Genomic DNA, 23,819 nt, shown 5'->3' with positions numbered 1-23,819 from the left:
TATCAATTTGAGCAGGACCACTGCTCGATCTGGGTGGAGAATTGCGTGCGCGAAAAGCAGATAGTGGAGTTTAGAGGAAAAACAGAAACTAAACAACCTAAGGAATGATATGTTGTCGAAGAATGTTTATTCAAAAAAGGACTGACTGGGCACCATTTTCCAAATTTTCAAACCACAGCTTCAGGGGAAGACCAAATCTGTGCATACAATTCAAATTTCGCCTTCTTCAAACGCAAGGGAAAGGTTGTTATCCGCCACAAGATGGCACTACAACAACCATTTTTGGCCCAACGACAGTGTTCCAAGTCCACTACCTTTAATCCTCCGAGCTGACTTGGCCCTGAACTTGTATTTGTCGATCAATTCTCTGTGGATGCAGATTCAATTTATAGGACGTGGATTGGCTGCCTTAGTGGGTCCAGTTAACAGGATGAGCATTCCAGGTGATTTAAAGATCAGTAAATCCACTCAGCACCTGCACACAGCCCCATGCTGTTCACAGCAATAAACACATTTCCATCTGTTACATCACTAATCAACCCATGAATTTCCTCTAATGATGCTCTGAGGAAAGATGAGCTTAAATATTTACTGGCATGATATGCAAATAGCTTAATTAATACTGTTAACTGAGAGACTAATAAATCTGAAAAGGGATCGGAGGTTGTGGAACCAATACATCTGAGCCACCTTCTTATGCTGTTGTCTATATATGATGAAAAAATGTACAAACTTTTTTGTAACCTTATGTTTTCTTATCTTCAAGATAGACATAAGACATAGACATAACAAGGGTTCCAGCACATCTTGTGCAACATCCACTAAATAATTCCCAGGCACACAGGTGATTGATTTAAAATTTTAATGGTCAGCATGTTAAAAAACCCTCAATCTAGCACAGTCCAAAAGCATGTTAAATGCATTTCAATAATTTTTTTTTATTTTATCTTGACAAAGTAATGATTTGTGCTTAATCAGTAGTTTAAATATGCAACTTCCATTTGCACTGTCCCATTCAGGTCCCTTTATGCCATGTGCCAGTTACAGAGAAAACATGAAGCTTTTAAATGATCCATGATCAAGTTCCCGAAACAGCTTGACATTTCGAATGCCTTAGTGCAAATGGTCACAGAAGAAATGTGTTATGTCATTGGGGAACTGGAGTGATACAGCAGGTTCATGCACAACGCTGGCACATAAGGAAGTTTAAAGCTCTTCTTGTGGTCCTGAAATCCACACCAGCCCTTTTCAGGGGGGGGGGGGAGAGACCTATAGTCCAGAGAAAAGAAGAACTCCTTCTTGACTCACACAGCAAAATTAAGCAAAATGGGCACGCATGAGAGCAGAGAGGAGGCCGACGTTTGAGCGACCCAGAGGATTAGCAGATTAAATGGATCCCACTTTATAAAGCGCGGCGTTGGCTGCCCTGGCACACATTGGATGGTGGCTTGGCATGCAAACGGAAAAGAAGAGGCTGATGGGAAAAAGCCAACACTACTGATCAGTAACAGTCTACATCTTGGGATACGTACACAGGAGCATGTCGGTCCTCAAAAGTAAACCTGCACTCTGTGACTGGGACAAACGCAAGAGGAAAAAAAGTTGTGGCCAGTTATCTGCAAACGGGGGAGGCAGAGAACACATTGTACCAATGCAATTATGCACCTTCTCATGAAATCAGTTTGAGTTAATATCAACACCAGCACTGGGTGGGCCTCATTTCAATTGGCAGATTCAGAACAAACATGAAGTAAGTAAGTAAGTATTTTGTCTGCCCCTCCCACTCTTCATAGCTCTCTGTCTACCGCAGGAGAAATTTTTCTTCTTCAAAAAAGAGAAACCTGTCTGGAATCAGGCTTGAGGCACAGTACAGACATGACAGATGTATTTGTTGTTGGCTTGTATCTGTGACACAGACACAGTAAGTCTTGGACATTTCACTTTTCTCTGGCACTTGCATTTACAATTGCATCACTTTGACATTGCATTCCCATAAGTAGTTTGAGTAATCCCCTTTAATCCAGCATCAACATAAGGAGCTTCTGCTTGTTCCCTCAAAGACAACAATTCTGGAGAATATGCAGTATGACTTCTGGCTTCTGTCATAAAGCCATGTTCTTTCATTTTGGGATCCACAGCAACTTCAAAAGAGGTATTTCTGATAAAGTATGAACCATTCTTGAACCCCAAACACACAATGGCCTTGCTTTATGAAAAGACCAGCTCCCTCTTCAAAAAAACCAAATTTAAATCTCATTGGAACTACCTGGTTAAAAAAAGGTTAAATACAATAAAAACAAATCTTGAAACCCTTATCAAATAGATTCATTATGTGACTGACCTTACTGAAAACATAATTAGGAAGTCAAACACCATGAAAGTAAAAATTCATTCATATCACCTTTCCCTGAAACGATCCTGTATAGTTAAATACAACTGATGTCTTCCTTTCTTAAGTAGAAATCAAACGGTGGGGTGGTGGGATATTCATAAAACTATACCTGTAGTGCAATCATATTAGTACATATGCCCCTCCCCCATCAAATAAATGCATCTCTGATTAGACCATCTTCTCAAATCGTAGCCCTGCATGAACCAAAGTCTCCTGTCTCTCTCAAAGAGTTCATCAAAAAAAACTACTACAAAAACTTGGCACAGCAGGTGTTTATCCCCTTTGATTTTCTTCCAGGCACTAAGGTGAATTATGGTTATATCACAGCAGCCCTAGAGGCACGGCACAGGGGCTGGTTTGCTCGGAGAGTCGCCCCACTTCCGCCTCTGTCTCTGACAGTCCACCGCGGTTAATTGCACTTAGTTCTGGAACTCCGCGGCCTCGCCTCCTGGCCCATCACTCAAACTTCCACTTCTGGTTGTTGTCCCAGGGGGTGCACTTTCTCATCAGCACATCGGTGCGCCCGCCCGGGTGGCGGAAGGCCGTGATGCAGGAGTCCGACTGAGTGTGGTAGATGGTCCCGTCCTACGGGGGAGACACAAGGGAGGAGACACAAGGTGGTTGGATCACAACAAGCCATTTACTATGGGACATGGGACAAACATAATTACAGTGACGGACAAGAGTGGCTCAGTGCAAAAACGGCCTATTTTTACCACCACATTCCACACAGTACAATCCAATGGCAGAAGTGGAATGCTTCACCTCTGCTGTCCACTAAACCAAACTCCCAGAACCCTCTGATGGGCAAGGGTCTACATCAGCCCACATCTGGAGCACCGTGCAAACCCCTGGACTGCAAAGGCAACGTTGCTCTCGTGACGGAGTGCTCGCTCACCTCCCGGAACTCCCAGATAATGTTGCCGGGCAGGGGTTCGCCGTCCCGCGGGCAGTACTTCATGCCGATGTACGTCTGTGCCTCTGGAACCTCGGCGCAGATCTCCGTTACCGAGTTAAACCGGATCTCCTTCTTGGAAGTGTACTCAAAGTACTGAAAAAAAGGATATACAAGGGCAATACATATTTAGGGCTTCCTCTCCCACAGAAGACATTCTCGATCGGGTTTGAAACAAACTAATCTACAGTACTGTGTGCCATCAAATTATTCAGATGTACAAAAGCAATATCTGTTAAAATATTACATAGAAATTCTTAACATGGGCATCCATTACATACTTATGTGCAAATACAGAAGTAATCGATTTCAAATATGTTATTGTGGCATATACACCGAACATCATAATAAATTAATAAATCACACTATTGATGCAGGTGTGTTCTCAGCAGAATAACCATTATGGACTTCGATATTGGTGGATATATAGTGATGAGTCAATCAATCCATCAGTCAATGACTTTTTTTTTTTTTAGTTTTACTGAACTTTTAGAATTTATTACACCACACAAATTGCAAACAGGTAAAATTACAAATATACTCTTTGCCAAAGGGTTGTTACATATGACCACATATTTGTCACTGGCTTTCTTCTTGGCCGAATTGCCCGCAAACATCTGTGGCACAACACACCAAAGCTGTCTACAGTACTCATTCTCTTTAATTCTCATGTATCTTTCAGACGGAACTAAGTTCTATTAAGAGGCTCAGTCTGGTTCTAAATGATCTGACCAGTCTAGACCATTCACCCCATTCAGGTCTCATGTATCTTTTAAACGGAGCTAAGTTCTATAGAGAGGTGTCTGAGGCTCCCGTTACAGCCCGGGGCTGTGGAAACATTAATTTTCAGCGACACATAGTGCATTTTTAGAGACACCTGATGCGTCGCATCAATGAGTAAACAGTAATATAGGCCAAGAGATACACATGCTGCTTCCACTTTCCATGTCATCAGAGCTAACATTAAATATACATCCATAAGCCAACCTAGAGTGAACCCTGCTCAAGAGAACTCACTTTGTCTCACTCACTTTGCATTAGTAATTATTAGCATTAGCGTTAGCATTTTCCACCATTTCAAACAGACAGACAGGAGTGTGATACGTGTCTTCTTATCAGTTTGTGAGTAATTGGGGAAGAAGCTCGTCTCGCCTGCGGTTACCCGACGCCACTGACGTTCCGAGAAGCTCTGCGGCAATCCCTCAGAGCCGCTGGGTCACGGTGTTGTAAAAACCTCAATTTAAATTTTAATTACCTGGTTGCCACCCTGGCCATGGCAACCAAACAGAGACAGGTGCGCTCCTGTGGGGTTGTGCTCAGGGGCGTTGTAATCCAGGCATTCTGAGTGGATCCCGGCGCTGCGGATCTGCAGGCACAGAGAGCTGATCAGAGAGAGCTGCAAGCAGGCACAGGGCTGAATTGCTGACTGCAAGAACGGGTGGGGCGGGGGGCGGGGACAGGAGCTGGGACAGGGGCCCGGCTGGGGATGTGATTTTGGGGGGGGGGACAGGGCTAACTCACAGCTCCGTGCCACCCCTCTCGGTCCTCCGGGACATGCAGGTCTGGGTAGATGTTTCTCAGGTACCAGTCAAAGCTCTGGCACTTGAGCCTCTCCCTCAGCAGCACCCTCTCGGAGATATCACCGTACGACTCCTGCAGCCAAGGAGAGAGCCGCTCATCAAGCAAACATGCGTCTACTGCACAGCACTATTCTCCCGACTGCTTCCATGCTGGCTCATTCAGCAGGAAGTGATAAGAAACAGGAATTACACTACACTGACTAAAACATGGCCTGGTGCAAAAAATCACGGTACAACATTAAGTGTAAAAGTGTGTAGAAATGTCAGAAATGTGCAAAACACTGAAGTGAATTTGGACCACTCGACACTTAGCCTCTGCCTGCGATTGATAGGGTAATTTATTGTTTGATCAAAGATCCCCAGCATTAATAATGTAATTTTCAGAGGGGTGGTACCATGATACATGAAACTTCGATGCCAGCCAACAGAAAGAACCCGAGAGCCCTGTGACAGACTTGATCCATTTACACCAGTCAGTGCGATACGGGCTTTTCAGACGGAACCACCATGACCGGCGGCCGATTACCCCGAATGATACTGTTTCCAGGGCTATCTGCTGGAAATCAATACAGCTGTTTGAATCGAGAGCACTGCTGACACCACAAATCAGCAGACAGACAAAAGGGTTGTTTTTTTTGGAAATGAGCATCGGAAAAACAGACTACATTCCTTCACTTCTGGGTCCCTCCCCCTGGTACCTTCCTAGCGGGAGGGTTCCGGTTGTAGAAGTGCTGCTTGTAGGAGTCCATCCAGACCTCGGCAGCCCGGACCGTGTTCTGGAGGAAGTTGGGCCGGGCGTAGGGGGCTTTTTTCGGGAAGACGTGGCCCACGTGGGAGCAGGGGTGGATCTCCAGAGATCCACCACACTGCCACACCTGTGGAGGGACAGACCAGTCACAGAGGGCATGAGTGACAGGACTGGACGAGGGACTGGCACTGCTCTGTTGGTTTTGTACAAAACAGAGCGTGATGGAGCAGCTGTTTATACCAAGCAAGAGCAGCACTCTCTCCTTCATCAAGGCAGTAGAGAGACAAAAACCAGAGCAGGCCCAGCTTAGTGTAATGCCAAACAGTGCTGTCAACACTGGGCAGCACTGCATTGATTAAAAGTGCATGTGGCTTACACAAAGCCAGCTGAATGAAACCCTTGTCCTCTTGTGATCTAGTGAATGAAATCTCCTTTGTGCTGCATGTTTTTGATCCTGTTCATTTAGATGAACTTAGCCATTTTTGTTTGAGTTTTGGAAGAGATACATATCATAATTTATTTAGAATGACCTTGCTTCACGGTCTTCATACTTGAGAACACTTCGCTCATTTGAAAGATATTAAGCACGAGTTTGCCCTTGTGGAGGACCATCCTGATATGATGGATATCCGTTCTTTTTATCCCATGAGTACAGATCCATCTTTGAGACTGGCATTCTTGTTGGATTTCTGTAGTCTCTGCATATTCATTCTTATCTCAGATTCTCAGTTGTAAACCAATCCACACAACATTAAAAATTAATGGAAGTTTAAAGTCTCTAAAAAAGTATTTCATTCCCTCATCCATTAAACATTACTCCTGGGGACACCATATCTTTCCTTGCTCTTTGACAAAAAATAAATAAATCTGTGCCAGTGTGATTGACAGCGGCAACTGGAGGGCATTAACAAAGAAGCATTCATGTAATCACCTCTGAAGCACACAGGCCTATGGAACAGCTGCAGCAGTTCGACTGTGACTGCGTGCAACCACAACTTCCTCTTCAGGAGGTGGTCAGATGGAAGAGTATGGTAACGCCTAAAACAGTGACCACACTCTGCTGTGCTCAGTTTTCACAGTTACGTTCCTAGGACTGCGATCATGCGGTGCACTTGCGAGACTATCATGGGTGGGTGCCACTCTAAGATCTATCGAGCTCGTAAAGCTTCCTAATTACCCTTCCTTGAGGGTACAAACACAGCCCTATTCTCACCATTTCACTTTGGTGCATGAAAATAGCCAAAGAAACTCCCTTAACTAACTTGCTAGATTTTGACAACGCTCAAGAGAGACATGCAGCCTCTTCCTTCAGCTGAAGATGAAAGAAACCGCCAGCTTGTCTGTCAAATTGCAGCAAGTGCCTCTTGGCTTTTGTTTATTTCGCTAAGGGCATTTATAGTTGTTCAAAAGGCAGATGCTTCTATTGAGAGCGATCTGCAGGCCATTTTTGTGAATAACATCATGCAACTATGAGAACGTAAATAAGTAAAATGCACTAAAGATGAAGACAATGCACTACTGTATTTTAATTCAAACAGATAATTAGTCTCACTGTTTACAGTAAATTCAACAGTACCACTACATTTTTTTTTTGAAAAGGTGATATCTGGTTAGTGTGCGTTTCGAGATTCTCAGTTACCAGACAGAATCCAGAGCCCAGAATATGACTCACCCTGAAGGAGAGCTCCAGATTTTCTCCTCCCCACACCTCCATGCCCATGTCGTATGTGCCCAGGTACTCAAAGTAGGACTTGCTCACCGCAAACAGGCCTCCAGCCATGGTGGGAGATCTGACAGCACAGAGCGCAAGGTGGAAGGTCAGGCCAGATGCTCAGTCGAAGACAACCATTTTGCTGTAGACCAACTGTACTGTTGGCAGGGAAAACTAAGCCATTACTCAGAGCAACACACTGCATCAAGCACACACAAGGGGAAGATCAGAGTGAAGATAAAACATGAACAAAACAGTGCCTATGGGCTCTGTTTAACTACAGTGCTCTGTGTCCCTAGCTTTGAGGAAGTCGTTGTTTGCAGTTTGTGGTTACCGGTTGATATGCTGATAACCATCTGGACCAAAGGAACATCTGTTGTCTGTTATCAGCTGAATCTTGGATACTCTGCATGGAGTTATTTGAATAACTATGCAGCGCTGTTCCAGAGGTCAGTTTTTCCTGGTGTTTTTTGGATTTGCAATACATGGCTTTAAATTTTTGGCTACATTATGGCCCAATGGTAAGTTAAATGCATCAAGCAGTACTTAGTCAAATCATTCTAAAATGTTTAACTTTTTTATGTAAATGTGGCCCAATATTGGTAACCTAAAGGCAGATAACCCCCTGTGCTGTTGGGTCGGGTGTTTTAGTGTCTGTTTCATTTTCATTGATTTCAGCAGCAGCTAGCCTGTTGGTAGCCGATGAGAGAGAGACACAAAGTTCTTACGCAGAGCACTAACACAGCACCTACCTTCATTTTGTAAGTTAAGGCCACGCAAATGACACATGAAGCCTAAAATATTTTAATGAGCACATTTACAGGGATCAGCTAGCTGGGGTCACGGCTGCCCCCCTCCTGCTGGGGGACACTTTACCCCACCTGATGGGATCGATGCGCGACTTTCGTTGCCGCCGGTCAGCCTCAGGTACCGAGTGCCACTGGAAGGTCAGCCTCCAGTCGAAGCCCCCGATCATGGGCTCATCTGTCTGCATGTAGAACTCAAAGGTGTTCCAGTCTATGGTGTCTATCACCGGGCACACAATGGTATTCTCCTTTTCCCCAATCCTGCAGGGGAGAGCATACACAGGTCTCATTAACAACACATGGGAAAGCTGGTGTCTAGACAAACAAGAAAATCCACCAGAAAACACAGGTGATTCTAGAATTGGCTGTGTTGCTATATAATAAGGAGTTGGCTTCTTTGTGACTAGTAAGGGCAGTGATTAGGGAAGCTGGAGGACTGTTGTAGCCCACAATGCACCTCTCCAGGAGTGGCTCAATCCAGCCCGGGACGCATTCGCAGTGGCAGTCCAGGAAGGTGAGGACGGCCCCCGTGGCGTAGGTGGCGCCGATGAGCCGGGCCCGCACCAGGCCCTCCCGTTTGCCGGTTCGGATGAGTCGAACCCGCTGCAGGCCGCTGATGTACTCGGCCAGCTGGGACTTCAGATAGGCTGCAATTCAGAGCGTTGCATTATGGGCCGGCCCGCGAGTGTGCCTCTATCTCTACACCCCCCGCCCACCTCCACCCCTGCTCCCTTTAATTCACAGTGTAGCATTAAAGGCTGCCCAGTGAGTATCTCTTCACCCCCTCCACCCCACCCCACCCCACCCCTAACCCCGCTCTCTGTAATTCAGAGCATGGCACTGAGAACCAGCCTGTGAGTATCTCTGTGGATACTGGGGATTCAGCCTGCTCTCTGTAATTCAGAGATTTGAATTAACAGTAGGCCCGGGAGTATCTCTCCACAACCCCCCCCCCCCAAACCCTGTTATCTCCCTGCAGTGAAGCACTCCTTCTCAGCTCTGTCTGCAGCACAGCACCCTGCTTTATCGTGTCCCCACAGACCTGGGCCAGCCAAGGGAGCCACTCTCTAAAGCACGCCACAAAGAGGCCGGGGGGGGGGTACTTTTCTGTGAGGTCACCGGCCACGGCGTCGGTAAAGGCCAGCATAATGTCTGCAGCATACTGGAACGGAGATCAAGCCCTCTCTAATGGTGATTAACGGTCCTGAACTGAGCAAACACGGAGTGGAAAGTTGCTGTGCTTTTTTTGTTCCTCAGTGGAAGGAATCCAGATGCAATGGCAACTTCTTGTCATCAGGTTAAACGTGGCATGACGTGATGACCGACAGGGACGCGCCATCACCATAACCTGTGGCTCTAAAACTCGGATAAAATCTGGATTGAAATTTTGCCGGCACCAATTCCAGGCCAAGTGGATGCCAAGTGGGAGATAAAGGGCTGAAATGCCAGGGGCGGGACACAGGACACGGGACCGGGAAGCGGGCGCCAGCACTCATCCCCAGGATCTTTCTAAACGGGGATCTGAATTCTAACAGGGCTGAGGGGCGGGGCCCACCTCTGTCGCTGTAGTCATCAACAAGGATGATCTCCTTCAGCAGGATGGCGGGCGTGCTCTCCAGCACGCTGTGGATGGTCCGCAGGAGCGTGGACCACGCCTCGTTGTAGAACGCGATGATCACCGACGTTGTGGGCAGCTTGCGGTAGTCAAATTTTTTTGCTCTGCATCTGTGACATGAAAAAACAGAACAAAACGAAAAAACGGGTGGATTCACAAGCAATTCAGAAGCCGCTTCTTTGGTGAAAGCATTCAAATGAATTAAAAAATCAGATTCGCTTCAGACAGCAATGGGCACTTGAGGTGTTCCATGTCAAATCTACATGAAATTAGCGTGACCCAATGAGAATTTGGGTAGTCACAAAAATTCATCAATATTCCTGCTTTAATGGGCCAACACAAATGGGTCTTCAGATCCACAACTGTCAGACAGCTATCTCTCAATCCAGGTTCATTCCTGCAACCACAGACGGAATCAAATGAAAGCTTTTTGGTGGGTTTATAATTTCAGGGCGAATGGCAATGTTCCATGTCGCCCTGCTTTCATTACAGTGGTTGAATTTCTAGAATAACAGCTTAACATAGCCATAGTCATCATCATATTATCTGCTTAAATGGGTAAATGTGTAATTAAATTAAAATAATTTGAATGTATTTTCGTTGTTTTTTTTCTTTAGGGTTTTCACATAAACATTACCATTAGCATTAGCAATGCAGAAACATGAAACATGTTTCCCAGCCATTGCCATGTTTGTGAAAACAGTGGCAGAAACTGAAGAACCACACCATTTACCTGCCACCCAAGACAACAGAGCTGACATCAGGTTGCATGCACCCCCCCCACCCCCCCGGCCAATTCCTAACCTCAAACATTCAGCAGAAAATGTTGATTCTGATCCTAGGATCAGTTGTTAGGGGTAGGGGGTGCCTGCACTGGAAAAAATGGCACCGGAACCCAGTGCACTTGCATGCTGGGAAACGGGAGGATGGCGCAGCATAACCGCAGAGGGAACATCTCGTCCCTTTAAACGAAGCTGGCCCTGTTCCACACAGACTGCAGGTGGGGACAATATTTACTGCAAGTCGCTGAGACTTACTGTAAGTAGGAAAGGGTAAAGCGTGACACTTAACAACTTAACAACTCACCCGGGGGCAGGCTGGTCCCACAGCTTTCAAACCGGTTACAAGCATCTTGCTAGACAAGACCATCTCCCCCTTACTCACTATCAGCCCAACAAAGCTAAAACAACCTGCGGCTATGCTTCAACTTTGTTAGTAAGAGCCTAAGTTCGTAAAGCTAAATTTGCTCTTGCAGTCGCTTCCATCCTAATTCTATGTTGTCTCTTTTGACACACAGCCTGTGTAAGACTCTGGAGTCTGCCTAAACAGTCTTCCTTATTGTTGTTGTGGCTTGTGGTCTATCTTGGACACTTTTAAGGCAGAAACCTGTTTATTTCTCTTGGCGGCACAGCGTAAGTTCACCGTCTAGCAGAGCGCTGTGTTTGGGTCAAGCGTGAGGACTGTTTGCATTGCAGAGGGCAGACACCCTTGAGGCCTTATCCGATGGTTTGGGAAGATTATTCACAAATACATTCAGCTGTCCTGGCACCGTGTGGACATGTAGACCCTTTATCTGTGTTCTGTCAGAGGTGCATGACCCTGGATCCAGAAGGCCAGCCACGTTCTTTGATAATGGAGATGGATCTTCATGTGTCACTTTAAAACACATGAGATTTGTGCTCTCAGTGCAATGCACACCGTGGTAAACATTGAGCATACAGAACATTTCACAGAGCCAGTCACACAACACAGTAACATACACCGATGAGGAAAGAAAAAGATAAAATACCCATAATCTATTAAATGTTAATAGATTACAATGAATAAAGCAATTAAACACAGACATAATATGTATATAAATATATAAAACAGCTGTTCTCCTCAGAGGTTCATTTAAAGCTGCAAGAACTGCTGTATTAGACTTGGCGCTGGTCTGGATCCTAATATTAAAAATAAATTCTATGAATTATGTCTGAATAATAATTTGAGATGTGCAGTTTGTGTAGATTTGTGGTGATCTCTCTGCCTCTGATTCCACTAGGTACCATTACAGATTGCACAGGTCCATTCCTGAAGAGTAAAATGCCACATCATCTTCCTTTAATTGAGTTCCTCTCCTCTAACGCCAAACTCATAAAAGGTCTCTGTTGGCCCAAGGCCTGATTTTACAGTCAGCCACTTCTGAATAAAAGCTAAAATCACAAAATAATCTGAAACTGAACAGGTAACAAATCTGAATGTGAGCTAAAGATGAAACAGTAGTTCAGGCTGAATGGGGGCTGAAGCTGAAGCTGAAACAGTAGTGCAGGCTGAATAGGGGCTGAAGCTGAAGCTGAAACAGTAGTGCAGGCTGAATGGGGGCTGAAGCTGAAGCTGAAACAGTAGTGCAGGCTGAATAGGGGCTGAAGCTGAAGCTGAAACAGTAGTGCAGGTTGAATGAGGGCTGAAGCTGAAACAGTAGCGCAGGCTGAATGAGGGCTGGATTGTGAATGCGAGTCCGGTTTATTCTTGTGTTACATGTAGAGGAACTGAAGGGAGGAAGCCCTGAGCCTAAAATATAGCACTGTACGCCTCAGCGCAGTGGTCACTGGGGCGTGCGTTTCAGACGGCCAGCCGTTTGCGGCTGGATCCCGGACAATCCCAGGTCAGCGAGTTTGGCGGGGGCGACCGACAGTCTCGCAGCACTGTGGTGATGAGCTTTAGCAGGGATCTGTGTAGATGGCAGGAACATGAGATGTTCTCACAGGGCTTTCGTACAGACAGCAGTGGTGGGGGTGGGGGAGTTGTATATATAAAACATATGAACATACAATATTCCTGTAATGCTATTTCCATCATTATATTTTTACACAGAAAAATGTATCCAACACATATATTTTTCAGTTTCAGTTTTACTTTCTTTATTTTTCATTTATTTATATTCAATATTTTATTTTTTAATTTTAGTTTAATCAGGTATGAATAAATATAGGGGAATGTGGATGAATACATATGCACCCCTATTCAACAGCACAGGGACAGAGTGGAAAGTATGTAATATTAAAAAATGTCAGTGATAGTTCAGGGTGAGCATGAAAGTATACTTTCCTTTGTACTACATCATGTTTTACTGGTCAGTGGAGGATCAGGGAGGGGTTACTCACTCGTGCATTCTGTTGTCCTGGATGTGGCGGTGCAGGGAGATCCTGTCGCTGACGTAGATATTGATGGCATAGCGCTCCACCGTCTCCTCCTGCTGCTTCTTCTGCTCATCACTCAGGGTCAGGTGGGTGGCCTTGCCCCACTCCCCCGGTGCGCTTGCGTCTGGGGGGGCCTTGACGTAGACAGGCTGGGCCAGGCGATCCCTGTTTTCCGTCAATTGTGGGAAGTCTCCTGCCAGGGGGCTCCGCCCCCTACTGTCCCCACCCGCCCCCTGGCCAGACCCAGCGGAGTGCTCTATGAGGACGTAGACCAGCCACATGACGGACAGGAGAAGGCATGCCTTCGCCAAGAGGCCCAGCCTCCCCGACCAGCGCAACCTGAACGGCATGCCGACGTCTCAAGGGCCGCTCCTCGATCTGCCCAGGCCACACACGCTGCAACAGAGCAGAGGGTCTCATTAACCAGGGAGCACGCAGCCGGGTGAAGTTAACATCCATAACCGCACAGCTCCACGCCACACCCACCATCGTGAGACACTCTTTCCAGCATCGCTGTCCTCACTGAGCTAACCAACTGCATTCGAATTGCTTCTGTGATCCTAAACAGCTCTTACCTTTGTTTCATCCAAGTACAGTAAAAGAGGATCTAGTCTGACAGCTTCTGTAGAACCGCTGACACTTATGTACCAGCCAATCAGGGGTTGCAATGCAAATATCCAACAAAAGTGGGTGGGGCAGCTGGCTGAGCATGAGTTTTCCATACGTCCTGGGCAGAACAGCCATGACAGTAATTGTACTGATAGTATCATAGTAATGACAGCAAAGAAATACCACTGAAATACCAATGAAAGGTGACAACTGTATTAAAGCAGGAATGACTGGTTACATGAAGACAACTGTATAGGACAAATAGAGCCACATACCTTGCAGGTGTGCAAGCATTGTTACTGTCACCTTCAGTGAGCTAGTGAAAGGCACTATCTACATGGTGAGATAACAATACTATAAGTCTACTTTTAATGTCACTCGGCTTATCCTGTTACAAATGACACCTGTCCACTGCATAGGAAGCCCTGAATGTAACACTGGGGACAGGATGAAGGATGGATGATGCTGGATGAAGATGACTGTTATTCGGAATGATTTTTGAGCCTGTTACCTGCTCCCACACTTCTATGCAACAGCTGTCCTATGCCTGAGCCACATTATGCGTGCTTGTGTGTTTAAGGTGGTTAGCAGCAGTGCAGAGGATGCAATGTGGCACTCAGGCCAACCAAGCAGTGTGATTTACGATTCAGGCAAATTCTCCACCTGTCCCCAGGGGCGGCAGTATAGCATAGTGGTTAAGGAGCAGGACTCGTAACTGAAAGGTTGCCGGTTCAATCCCCGCTGGGACACTGCTGCTGTACCCTTGGGCAAGGTACTTAACCCACAATTGCCTCAGTAAACATCCGGCTGTATAAATGGATAACACTGTAAAGAACTGTAACCTATGTAAGTCACTCTGGGAAAGAGCATCTGCTAAATAATGTAATGTAATGTAAGGTCCACACTGTTTAGGAGTGATTCCCAACCTTGAAGCAGACTTTAGGCTATGACTGCACCCTCTCCAAATGTTCCTTTCCCCAAGGGCAGCTGATGGTTCCGCCTACTGATAGCAACAGCGCCGCGCCGATGTTACACCGACTCCACCAATGTGACAAGAACACTACGGCCCTTGGGCGTCAAACCTATGACCTATTACATTTGAGTTGAACGGCATCTCCCTGTTGATGGTAATGTCACCGCGCAGTTGGTGTCTACACCAAGTCCAAGGTACGGTTAACACAATCACAACATTGAGAGCCACTTGTTTTCCAAACTTCCTATAACTATCCAAACAGTGGCAATGACAGTCAAACTACGCACAATGCCTTAACGGCAGGTCAAGCTTGGAACTGATATGATGACCTTGACACTCTATACATCAGTACTGGTATCCAATTTTAATTTAATAAAGTGCTGCTGTGCTCTGTCAGTACTGTATTGTACAGTAATATTCATTACCACTTATACTGTAAACACACAATGTGGTTTAAAGATACCCAGGGATCTTGTCTGAAACGAAATATCCTTCAAAAGGTGTATTTAATTGGTTTTCGTCAAATGTTTAAAACTCCTTCACAGAAGAAAATGAAGTATGTAAGGTGATCAATTTACTCCAGTGCGAGTGATTAGTTGATGCACCAAGTATACATAAACACAGTGGCCCTTACAAGGTCTAATTGCATACACTGATGTCCATCCAAAACCTTCCTTGGGTGTCATTTTCTGAGAGAACAACTCGACTGTAGGTTTCCTGCCAGGCCTGAGTCATGAAAAGAAGGAGAACCAAATGGCAGCTGAAAGACAAACTCAGTTTGGGTCAGGCAAAAATACACATGTTGATGAACCCACTTCTTGCAAAACCGGCTAGAACTGCTATGCGTTCAGAGGAATGTTCCCATTCCTGAAAACCGATTTATGTTTGAAACCTGTCGGAGCGATCACACTCCATTAAAGTATTTACGAGTACATTAAGGCACATTTTGTTTCTGCAGCATTTGCCAGGGGAGAGTCTACCAGCAGGAACCTCCACCTGGCTGTTGGAGGAACAGCCATCCCTTTCAAATCCCTGGTTCTATGCCAAAGTCTAAGGGTATCCTGATGTATCAAGTGAAAAGCCTGCTAACAAAAAGCCTATTTATTTAGGTATCAATCACACCTTCCACTCTAAATCTAATAGCCCCAGGAGGGGTAGGGAGCAGGATAATGCAGTGGGGTCAAGAGGCAACCCAAAAGGCTCTACTCTGTTCAGAAAAGACCAGGAGGGCTATGTGTCATGGCTGCCATCCGAGAGCAGCGACTCTTTTTCAGGGCTATGCTATCTGTGCACTGAGCCATGGCTTATCACGGGAGTTTTTAGCCATAATGGGATGGGCTAACGAGTGACGGATCTCGACGAGCCTGACTGCAGCTCAGACGGGCAACACGTGCGACTGCGGTGGAGGCGAACTGCACCCGACAGCAAGAGATTTAGCCTCACTGCACCGCCATCAACAACAGCGTCGCAACCAGAAGACTTGGCAGCTTTTAACCCACCATCTCCAGCCAAAAGGATGGAGTCCTTTTAGAGACACTTAAGAGACAATTCTTTGGAATGCCATTTCACTTGTCGCCTCATGACAAAATGCGGTTAACTCATTCCAGGACCACTGAGGTGAGACAAATGAAATCCTCCAATGCATCTGCTTGCAGCCGGTGGCTAATTTTTGCGCTACAAGTCACACAGTGCACCACAGTGATGTGGGTGCCAATTGGAGGATGGGCACTAATCTGCTGATGCAGTCTGAGCAAATCACAGGAGTCTGAGCAGGGAACCAAGGAAGCCCTGGCCAATCTACTCCCCCCTACCTCCAGCGGAATGAATTTATAAATCCAATTTATTCCACCACTGTGGGGTCCCACTCATTACTGTACAGTTACAAAGGGCTCAGCAGGCACTCAAAACAATCACCTCAACAACTGAGCCACTCGGGACCTAACTATCAAATCTATTTGACACTTCAATTACCCTATAAAATCTGTTGTATTCCCTGAGCACAACACCATGGGTTTTCTTTGTCACACACGAAGGCACAAGCTTGCATAAAATGCAAGACCATATGTGCAATTCCTTTTCTCCTAGCAAGATCAGGGGCACGTAGGGAAAGCAATAATTTGTTTCTGTCCCTATGGCTATGTCCAAACAGGGCGAAAGGCCTAAGGTAGACATGGTGAGGCAGGTGAAACTCTTCCGAGTTCCACCGCTGCGTGACACGTGGAGGATGCCCCAGGTGAAGTGACGTAATCTCGTTGTGGCAGTTCTCTTGGTTTGGGAGGGAAACTGGCTGTACACTACTGCATCACCACGCTCCACTTCCTCTTTCACCAAGCAACCACAGGCTCCACCTGGGCCTGCACTGTCCAACAGAGGAAATTCACCCGTTCAAATCTATTGTTCTGCGTCATTATTTTGCAGCAAAACTTTTACAAAAAAAATTAACAGGAAACGACAGGGCTATTCAAGCAAACCCCAGGACTCCAGCAGTATTGCACTGCAGCTGGAGAGATGGAATGAGTACAGCGGGAAATGGGGGATCGTTTACAAAATACAGCTTACGTTATATGTCATGAGGTACTAACAAACTCAACAAATTCCTTGCAACACCAGTAGCTGAGCAGCCTTGATGAGGTCACAATCTGTAAATACTAACCAGAGGAGAATTAGTGAGGAGAAACTTTGAAACTTAGGTTTTTCCTCACAACAGTGATTAGCCTTCTAATCCCCACTCATTTCTATACAAAAGATATACAGGTAGTGATAAATGCTGATAAATGTTTTCTCTCTGGGCATTTTGTGCATGGTTAGTATTTGACACAGACAACCTCTTGCTTCAAATGATTTTCAGTGTTGTTTCCTCTCAAACTCACTCATATCCTACTACTGGTGTTCTTTAGTAACTTTATGGCACATCAAAAATGAAAAAAAAGCAATTAATAAATGGCATTATACAATGGGAAAACATGTTCAGAGTCACCAAAATGGCTCTAATATGATATTCCAAATTGAGAGCTATAACAAGAAATCAGATCCGCAAAAAATAAAAAAGCGTTTTCTATTAGAAAGGCAAATGCAAAAACAGAGCCCTTTTTTGATATTTCCCTTTCACAACTGGCATCCCCTCTCAGCAGTGAGATAAACAAGACACCTTTCTCAGCTGAACCTTTTCAAAATGTGTCCCAAACTATGAGAGCGAAAAATCACGAGTAAGCCTCCGATCTTATCTTCATGTCAAGTTAAGCCGATTAAACTTTTTTAGGACATGTAGTCTGAGCTATTGGGTGTTTCAGCTCTCACAGCAGGTCAGGCAGAAACAGGAATTACCAGCAAACCAAGCAACAAAAAATTGCTGGGGGTGGGGCCGCAGTATTTGCGATCTAAACTTCTAAACATGTGCAAAGTGGAAGCATGAAGCACAAGACCAGAAACATCTACACATGCTCCCAGGAAGCAGGCCTGAGAGTGCCTGCCTGTCACTACTTCAGACCATCACAACCTTCCTAAATACAAGATGCAGAACCTAAGATGTGCATAACAAAGAGGTAATTTTTCTTTTTTTTTTACTACCTTTTACAATTTTACATTATTCTTACTATTATTCCAAAAGCTCAACCAAGCAACAAAAACTGCCAAAATACCTAACCTACTTCTTTAGAAGTTTTTGAGACCAGCCTGCCCAAAGGGCATCAGCTTCAAACTAAAAAGCACCGCAACTGTGAAGAGAGCTGGGTCCCACGGCCCTCGATTCAAATCCCACTCCTCCCACGTGGTCAAAGGCACAGAGGTGTCGCGTGTTCTGTCGGCCGTGGAAAGCGAGTGGGCGGGAGAGCTGGAGCGTGAGTAACACGGGGCCGCGAAGCGTGCGCGGTGTGCTGTAATGAGGCGGCAGCCCACGCGTGGCCCTTCCGCGCTCCACACAGCCCACGGAGCAGGCACAGATAAGCTCCAGTCAGACCGGATCTGCAGAGGCACAATCATAGCTCGCAAGTTCAAATGCCCGGGTCGGCCTCTCTCTCCAGATCGGGAGGTAGGCGTCTGCTAGAACCTACTGCCAGCTGCACTGAGCAGCATTTGACTGCATCTCAGCACAATACCCACAGCATGCCAATCATTAGTTGTACTGTAGTATGTCAAACTGTAGAATGCGTGCAATTCCTTTCAGTTCCCCAAAAGGGACTGCAGAGTCTACAGATATGACAGTAGTCAAGAATGGAACTCCCTATTAGAGTAAACTGAGAAGTGCCATTGGGTCAAAAAATTTGGTAAAGTTTTGACACTTTCAAGTACCTCGCCAGTTTGACAACTGCTTGAATATCAAGATGCAGTCATCAGAGAATGCAGTGCCAAAGGTGGGCAGCACTGTGCTGTGTTTAACCTCTGATGTTTCAATACACTTTAACTAATATTCTCATCCACTTTACAAACAATATTTAACATTTTAAATGAGTATTAGTCTACTTAATACAGCAGATAATAACACAAAAGTTACACTGTTTTTTTACCTCTTAGTGCAGCGTTTCCCAAACCTCTCCTGGAGGGCCCCTTGTCCTGCATGTTTTAGATCTCTCCCTGCTCCAACATAGCTGATTTAAATGATCAGTTTGTTATTAAGCAGTTTCAGGAGTTCATAATGAGTTGATCATTTGCTGTGTTCAGCTGTGTTGGAGTAGGGAGAGATCTAAAACATGCAGGACAAGTGGTCCTCCAGGAGAGGTTTGAGAAACGCTGTCTTAGTGAAAAACATTAGTATTTGAATCAGGCCTAGTTTGTGTGTGTACAAACATACACATGCACACTTTTTTGTGAACTATTTAGATTGTTTTTCATACTCTCACTTTTAATTCAGTTTATGAGTTTTTCTGTCTGACATGAAAATGTTATACAGGAAAGGAGAGGGAGGGTGTGAAAGAAAGGTAAAGAAGTGGAGGTAGATGGAAAGCAGAGGGGGTACTTCCTCCATATTTGAATGACGAGTGGATTGATTAAAGAAAAGATTACCATTAGAGTAGCTACATAACTACGGTACTCTAACTTGCAAGGTATGTTTCAGGATGAAAGCTTGTTAAGTTGAACTTCTGCACTGGGTTCACTCGATAGAACCCTTACAGTAATCAGTGCAGCATATCATGTGTAATACTATACAGATGCTTATTCTGGGCAAGGATTCAAGATTATCAGACAAGTCTACACCAGGCCCACATTCTCCTCTAGGCATTTTGAGGGTAGAGAGTCAAATGTAATAAAATGTTATCTTTGCTTCACCCAACACAACTCACATCACACTGACCATGCTGATTCCACACCAGTGTTTTGGTCCTGGAAAAGATCTACTGCTAACAATTACAACCATGTGAGCATAAATGTGGCTCATATAATGTGCCAGTACTACATCTGAGCATTTTGTCCAACATGTCAAATCACCACTGAAAAAATGTAGGCTCACAACACACCTCTCCCACTGAACAACGTCTTATGGGGGTGCTCCAGACCCCAGTTAGGACAGATTCTAGACACGATCACAAATTCATACAATGACCCGTGCTGAATTCAGGCCTATGGTCACTCCCACCACAATGGGCTTTGTTCTTCAGTACTCAGATTGAGTAAGGACTAAGCACACTGCAGCTGCTTAGTGCTAACTCCAGACGTTACCCGGAAGCGCTGATCTTGGACCAGATTTCCAAAGCCACAATTCCAACCACAACCATTGTAAAATACATCAGCACTTGTGGGCAACTTCTGCCTGCAGCACCCCAGTTGTTAGACCGAGTCTGTGCCACGACAGAACCCTGAGACACAACAGAAAAGGAGAAAGCAGAAACCGGGCAATAGTTTGATTAGTCCACTGGTCACTACGTAAAAGCATTTTGCAGCTACAATTTCTAGACCACAAAGGTGCACACATTTATTTGGTAGCCTACTCTCATTCCAAGAACCAGCTTGCATTTACAAAGCGGGATTCTTACGTCTTGAAGTGCAACCAACCTCTGCGGCTAAAACAGCGATCTGAAAGGCTTCTGAGAACTCCTGTCTGTCTGCAAGACGGTGCTTGCCTTAGCTATATGATACACACGTTGACATGAGTGGCTTTTAATTATATAGCTGTTTACTCATGCAAATTGTGCTTGCTAGCGAATACATTAATTACAAGTAAAGCTGATGCGTAAACATTGATGATGCTGTGCAAAGTGTGCGACCAGCTAACGTGCAATTGTTTCTGCGTTACTGCTGCATTCTTTGCCTAGATCAGCTAGCTAGCCAACTGAAGAAACGGAGCTAAAGCCCCTTTCCAACAGTGTGGCCAAAGTAGTAGGACTATGCACACTATATTAGCACGAAAGAAGTTGGATCATAGGACCAGGATCAGGACTTGGAAAGGTTATGTTGGATCACAGCTATGACAATTTAATGAAGGGCGGCACACAAAAAATAAGGTTCTAAATTTGAATCACAATATGCTCAAATGGGCAAAATGTAAGGCGAGATTTACCTGGTTAGCTAGCCGGCAATACTGGCTACAGTAGGTGATCAGGACAGCTAACGGCAACAGGTGGTTAGCGTGCTCGCTAGGTAGCTAGCTTGCTATCATTTACCCTTGCTTACCAGTGTACCGATTAGAGAGGATAACAAAGGCTAGTGAACTCACTGCTTGACAAAAGAACAGAACATCTGATACAGTGTGAAAAACTTAGACTGAAGTGACTCCATCAACCTGTTGAACTTGCATGGAAAATCCATCGGTATTTTGACATCAGATCAAGAAAGCTAAACAGCTAAACAATACGCGCTGGCTATGATCTCCACCGAAAAGTGAGAATACAGCCAGCTGGTACTAGTTATAACCCTTAAACGATTTTGTACAATACAGTTGGTAAGCTGTTTCACCTCCATAACCCTGTAACGTTAGCTACGATCTCTGAATTAGATAAGTGTGACAACATGTGAATTTGAAATAAGGTTAGCGAGGAAATGAGACAGATAACTGCTCGGCTTGCTATCTCAGCAGAAGTTCACCATAAATCAAATTTCATAATACAGACAAACTAGCTAACTGGCTATCAATCGGGCACTCATGTAGTTAAGGTTAGGTAGCTGTAGCTCGCTGACTATTCCTCTTTGAGAACAAACACAATCAGCTAGCCCATTGTAATAATACGGTATCCGTTGTTCTTACCTGACTTCTACATTCCGACTTTCGTAAAATGACAAGTTATATTATCCGTAAAATGACCCGGACTACCAGACTGGCTTGCTAGCTGGCTCACTAGCTCCGACTGACAGCATAAACCACATCCTTCTCCACGTTGATTGGAAATTTTAGCTAGCTAGCTGTAGCTAGCTAAAGCCACTTTTTCATTTGTGGGTCTGTTTGTTTAGGCTCAGTGAATTCCGTGTTCTTTTCCGGGTCTGACAGACAAGCAGTTTCACGCAGCGCAACAGACTGTGTAGACTGCAAAAGTTGTATTTTCGATTCTTGAATATCACTTTGGCTGTTTCTTCTAATGCTTATTTTTCATCGTGTCCCTTTTTGATCGCCAGGAAGTCCTAAGTTGGGACAGTTTCTCTCGAAATTTACCACGTGACCGCAGCATTGTGGGATACACGGTGTAACACATTGTACATTTGACACTGGCACAGTGACAGCTGTAATTTAGGGCTTTGTGTACATGTTCCAACAAAACTATACTCCTCATCAAAAATTATAGTTACAGCTAATATTGAGAGAGGTGAATCTCAGCAATGGCTATTTGGTTATCTTATTCGACTATTTCCATGCCTGCTAGAAAGCTCATTTGCACCGCTTAAAACGACAGAACAGAGCATGAGGTCACGCTATGACATATTATGAGGCAGCATGTGATAGTCATGGAAATAAAGTTCTGAACTGTACCATACATGAATGAAAATATTTGAGTTTTGATTGAAGCATTTTGCTTTTTGTGGTCTGTGGGTGGAGAACAAACATGCTGTATCACAAACCTTTCAAGGTTCTGTCAACAGTCAATAAACTTAGAACTTTCCTTTTCAGTTACTTAAATCATATGATTTTCATTTGTTGCTTAAATGCCAGTTATTGTCATAGATATTTAATGTAGACGTGTGTTCTCTCTTGTGGGTAGACCACATGGTTATAAAATCCATGCATTGTTGCTGTGAGCTGGTCTCAAGTGTGTTATTCCAGAGCGTGCTGCTGTGGTTGTTGGAAATCTGAGCAACACGAATACTCTCCTGGGAAAAGATCTCAAAGTATTTACAGAGATAATGTCCCTTATCTGATTTGCTGATTGTGCACTGGTGTATACTTACGCATTATCTGCTTGATAACTAGTTTCCTGTCTTTGGGTGTTCAGAGAAGTCATGTTTCTTCAGCTCGAGTAAAGTAGCTTGAAACGCGTTTTGTACTGTTTTTAACAAAGTGCAATTGTGGAGACAGGCCTATGTCTGCAGTTAAGGTGCCTGGATATAGAGAATGGGACTAAACAAGCAGCTCTCAATTTAAGCATTTATGGACTATGTTCTTTCCCATAGAGTTTGAGGAGCTTCTGTATCTGCAAGCTAGTGGCAGCCATTTAGATTGTCATCAGATTTTTTATCTTCAGACAAGGTTGGCCGGTGAGTCAGGATGTACCTCCTTGCTGTTGAAATTGACAAGAAAATTTGCCACAAGGCAATGTTTCATGTCTTGTTTTGCATTAAAATGTTTCTCAAATAAACATAGCAATTATTTGGCAGTTGCCTTGCTGTCTGAATACAATACAGTTGAGCAATACTTGGGCAACCAGTCCTCCCACAGTACCTCTTCCAGCCCCTGCATACTATAAAATAAACCTTTCCAGAAAAACTGCATCTTTAGAACCCACAGCAACATTCCTCTGCACAGTCATACCTTTCAAAATGCCTGTCAGCAGACCTTCTCTGGTTATTGATGAATAGATGATTTGTCACTTTGCAAGCCCACTCACAAATTTAACATATCTGGCTTGATGGTCAGTGAAAGAAAAATGAAATGAAAAATTACAGTGAAATGAAAAATGTGTGGAAAAGTGTTTTGTAAGAAATGAAAGAGTAACACTTGTTTGGGCAACACTTTTGTTCCTCAAAAGTAGAGACAAAACTGATTGCATTGGATTGAAGAGGCCTTACTGTTTTCCTTCTCCCTTTCCTGCAACCCATTACTCTCCATATCCTTCCATGTCTTTAGTGTCATGGATAGACAATTTATACTAATACTCCTAGTTCTAGCTTTGTAC

General features: G+C 44.7%; 1 protein-coding gene across 1 annotated transcript; it reads right to left on the bottom strand.

The window, feature by feature from the left end:
- Window positions 1-873: 873 nt before the first annotated feature.
- poc1bl (POC1 centriolar protein homolog B (Chlamydomonas), like) lies at window positions 874-22,139 on the bottom strand. The gene is made up of 11 exons (XM_036516001.1): window positions 21,743-22,139; window positions 12,951-13,382; window positions 9,748-9,917; window positions 8,650-8,839; window positions 8,268-8,453; window positions 7,348-7,465; window positions 5,626-5,802; window positions 4,869-5,000; window positions 4,603-4,713; window positions 3,291-3,443; window positions 874-2,977 (listed from the first exon to the last, which is right to left on the bottom strand). Exons 2-11 carry the CDS (start codon window positions 13,334-13,336, stop codon window positions 2,849-2,851), a joined length of 1,752 nt encoding a protein of 583 aa, XP_036371894.1. The 5' UTR covers window positions 13,337-13,382; window positions 21,743-22,139; the 3' UTR covers window positions 874-2,848.
- Between the last annotated feature and the right edge of the window lie 1,680 nt (window positions 22,140-23,819).

Source organism: Megalops cyprinoides, chromosome 21 (genome assembly GCF_013368585.1).
Source record: "Megalops cyprinoides isolate fMegCyp1 chromosome 21, fMegCyp1.pri, whole genome shotgun sequence".
NCBI classification, from domain to species: domain Eukaryota; kingdom Metazoa; phylum Chordata; class Actinopteri; order Elopiformes; family Megalopidae; genus Megalops; species Megalops cyprinoides.
The sequence above is the reverse complement of the archived record's forward strand: the minus strand, read 5'-3'. Positions and strand labels throughout refer to the sequence as shown.

Coding starts and splice junctions, on each gene's coding strand:
- poc1bl (XM_036516001.1), bottom strand. CDS start 13,336: ATGCCGTTCAGGTTGCGCTGGTCGGGGAGGCTGGGCCTCTTGGCGAAG. Junction 8,840..9,747: donor TGATGACTACAGCGACAGAG/GTGGGCCCCGCC, acceptor TCTGAATTGCAG/CCTATCTGAAGTCCCAGCTG. Junction 5,803..7,347: donor ATCTGGAGCTCTCCTTCAGG/GTGAGTCATATT, acceptor GTCCCTCCACAG/GTGTGGCAGTGTGGTGGATC.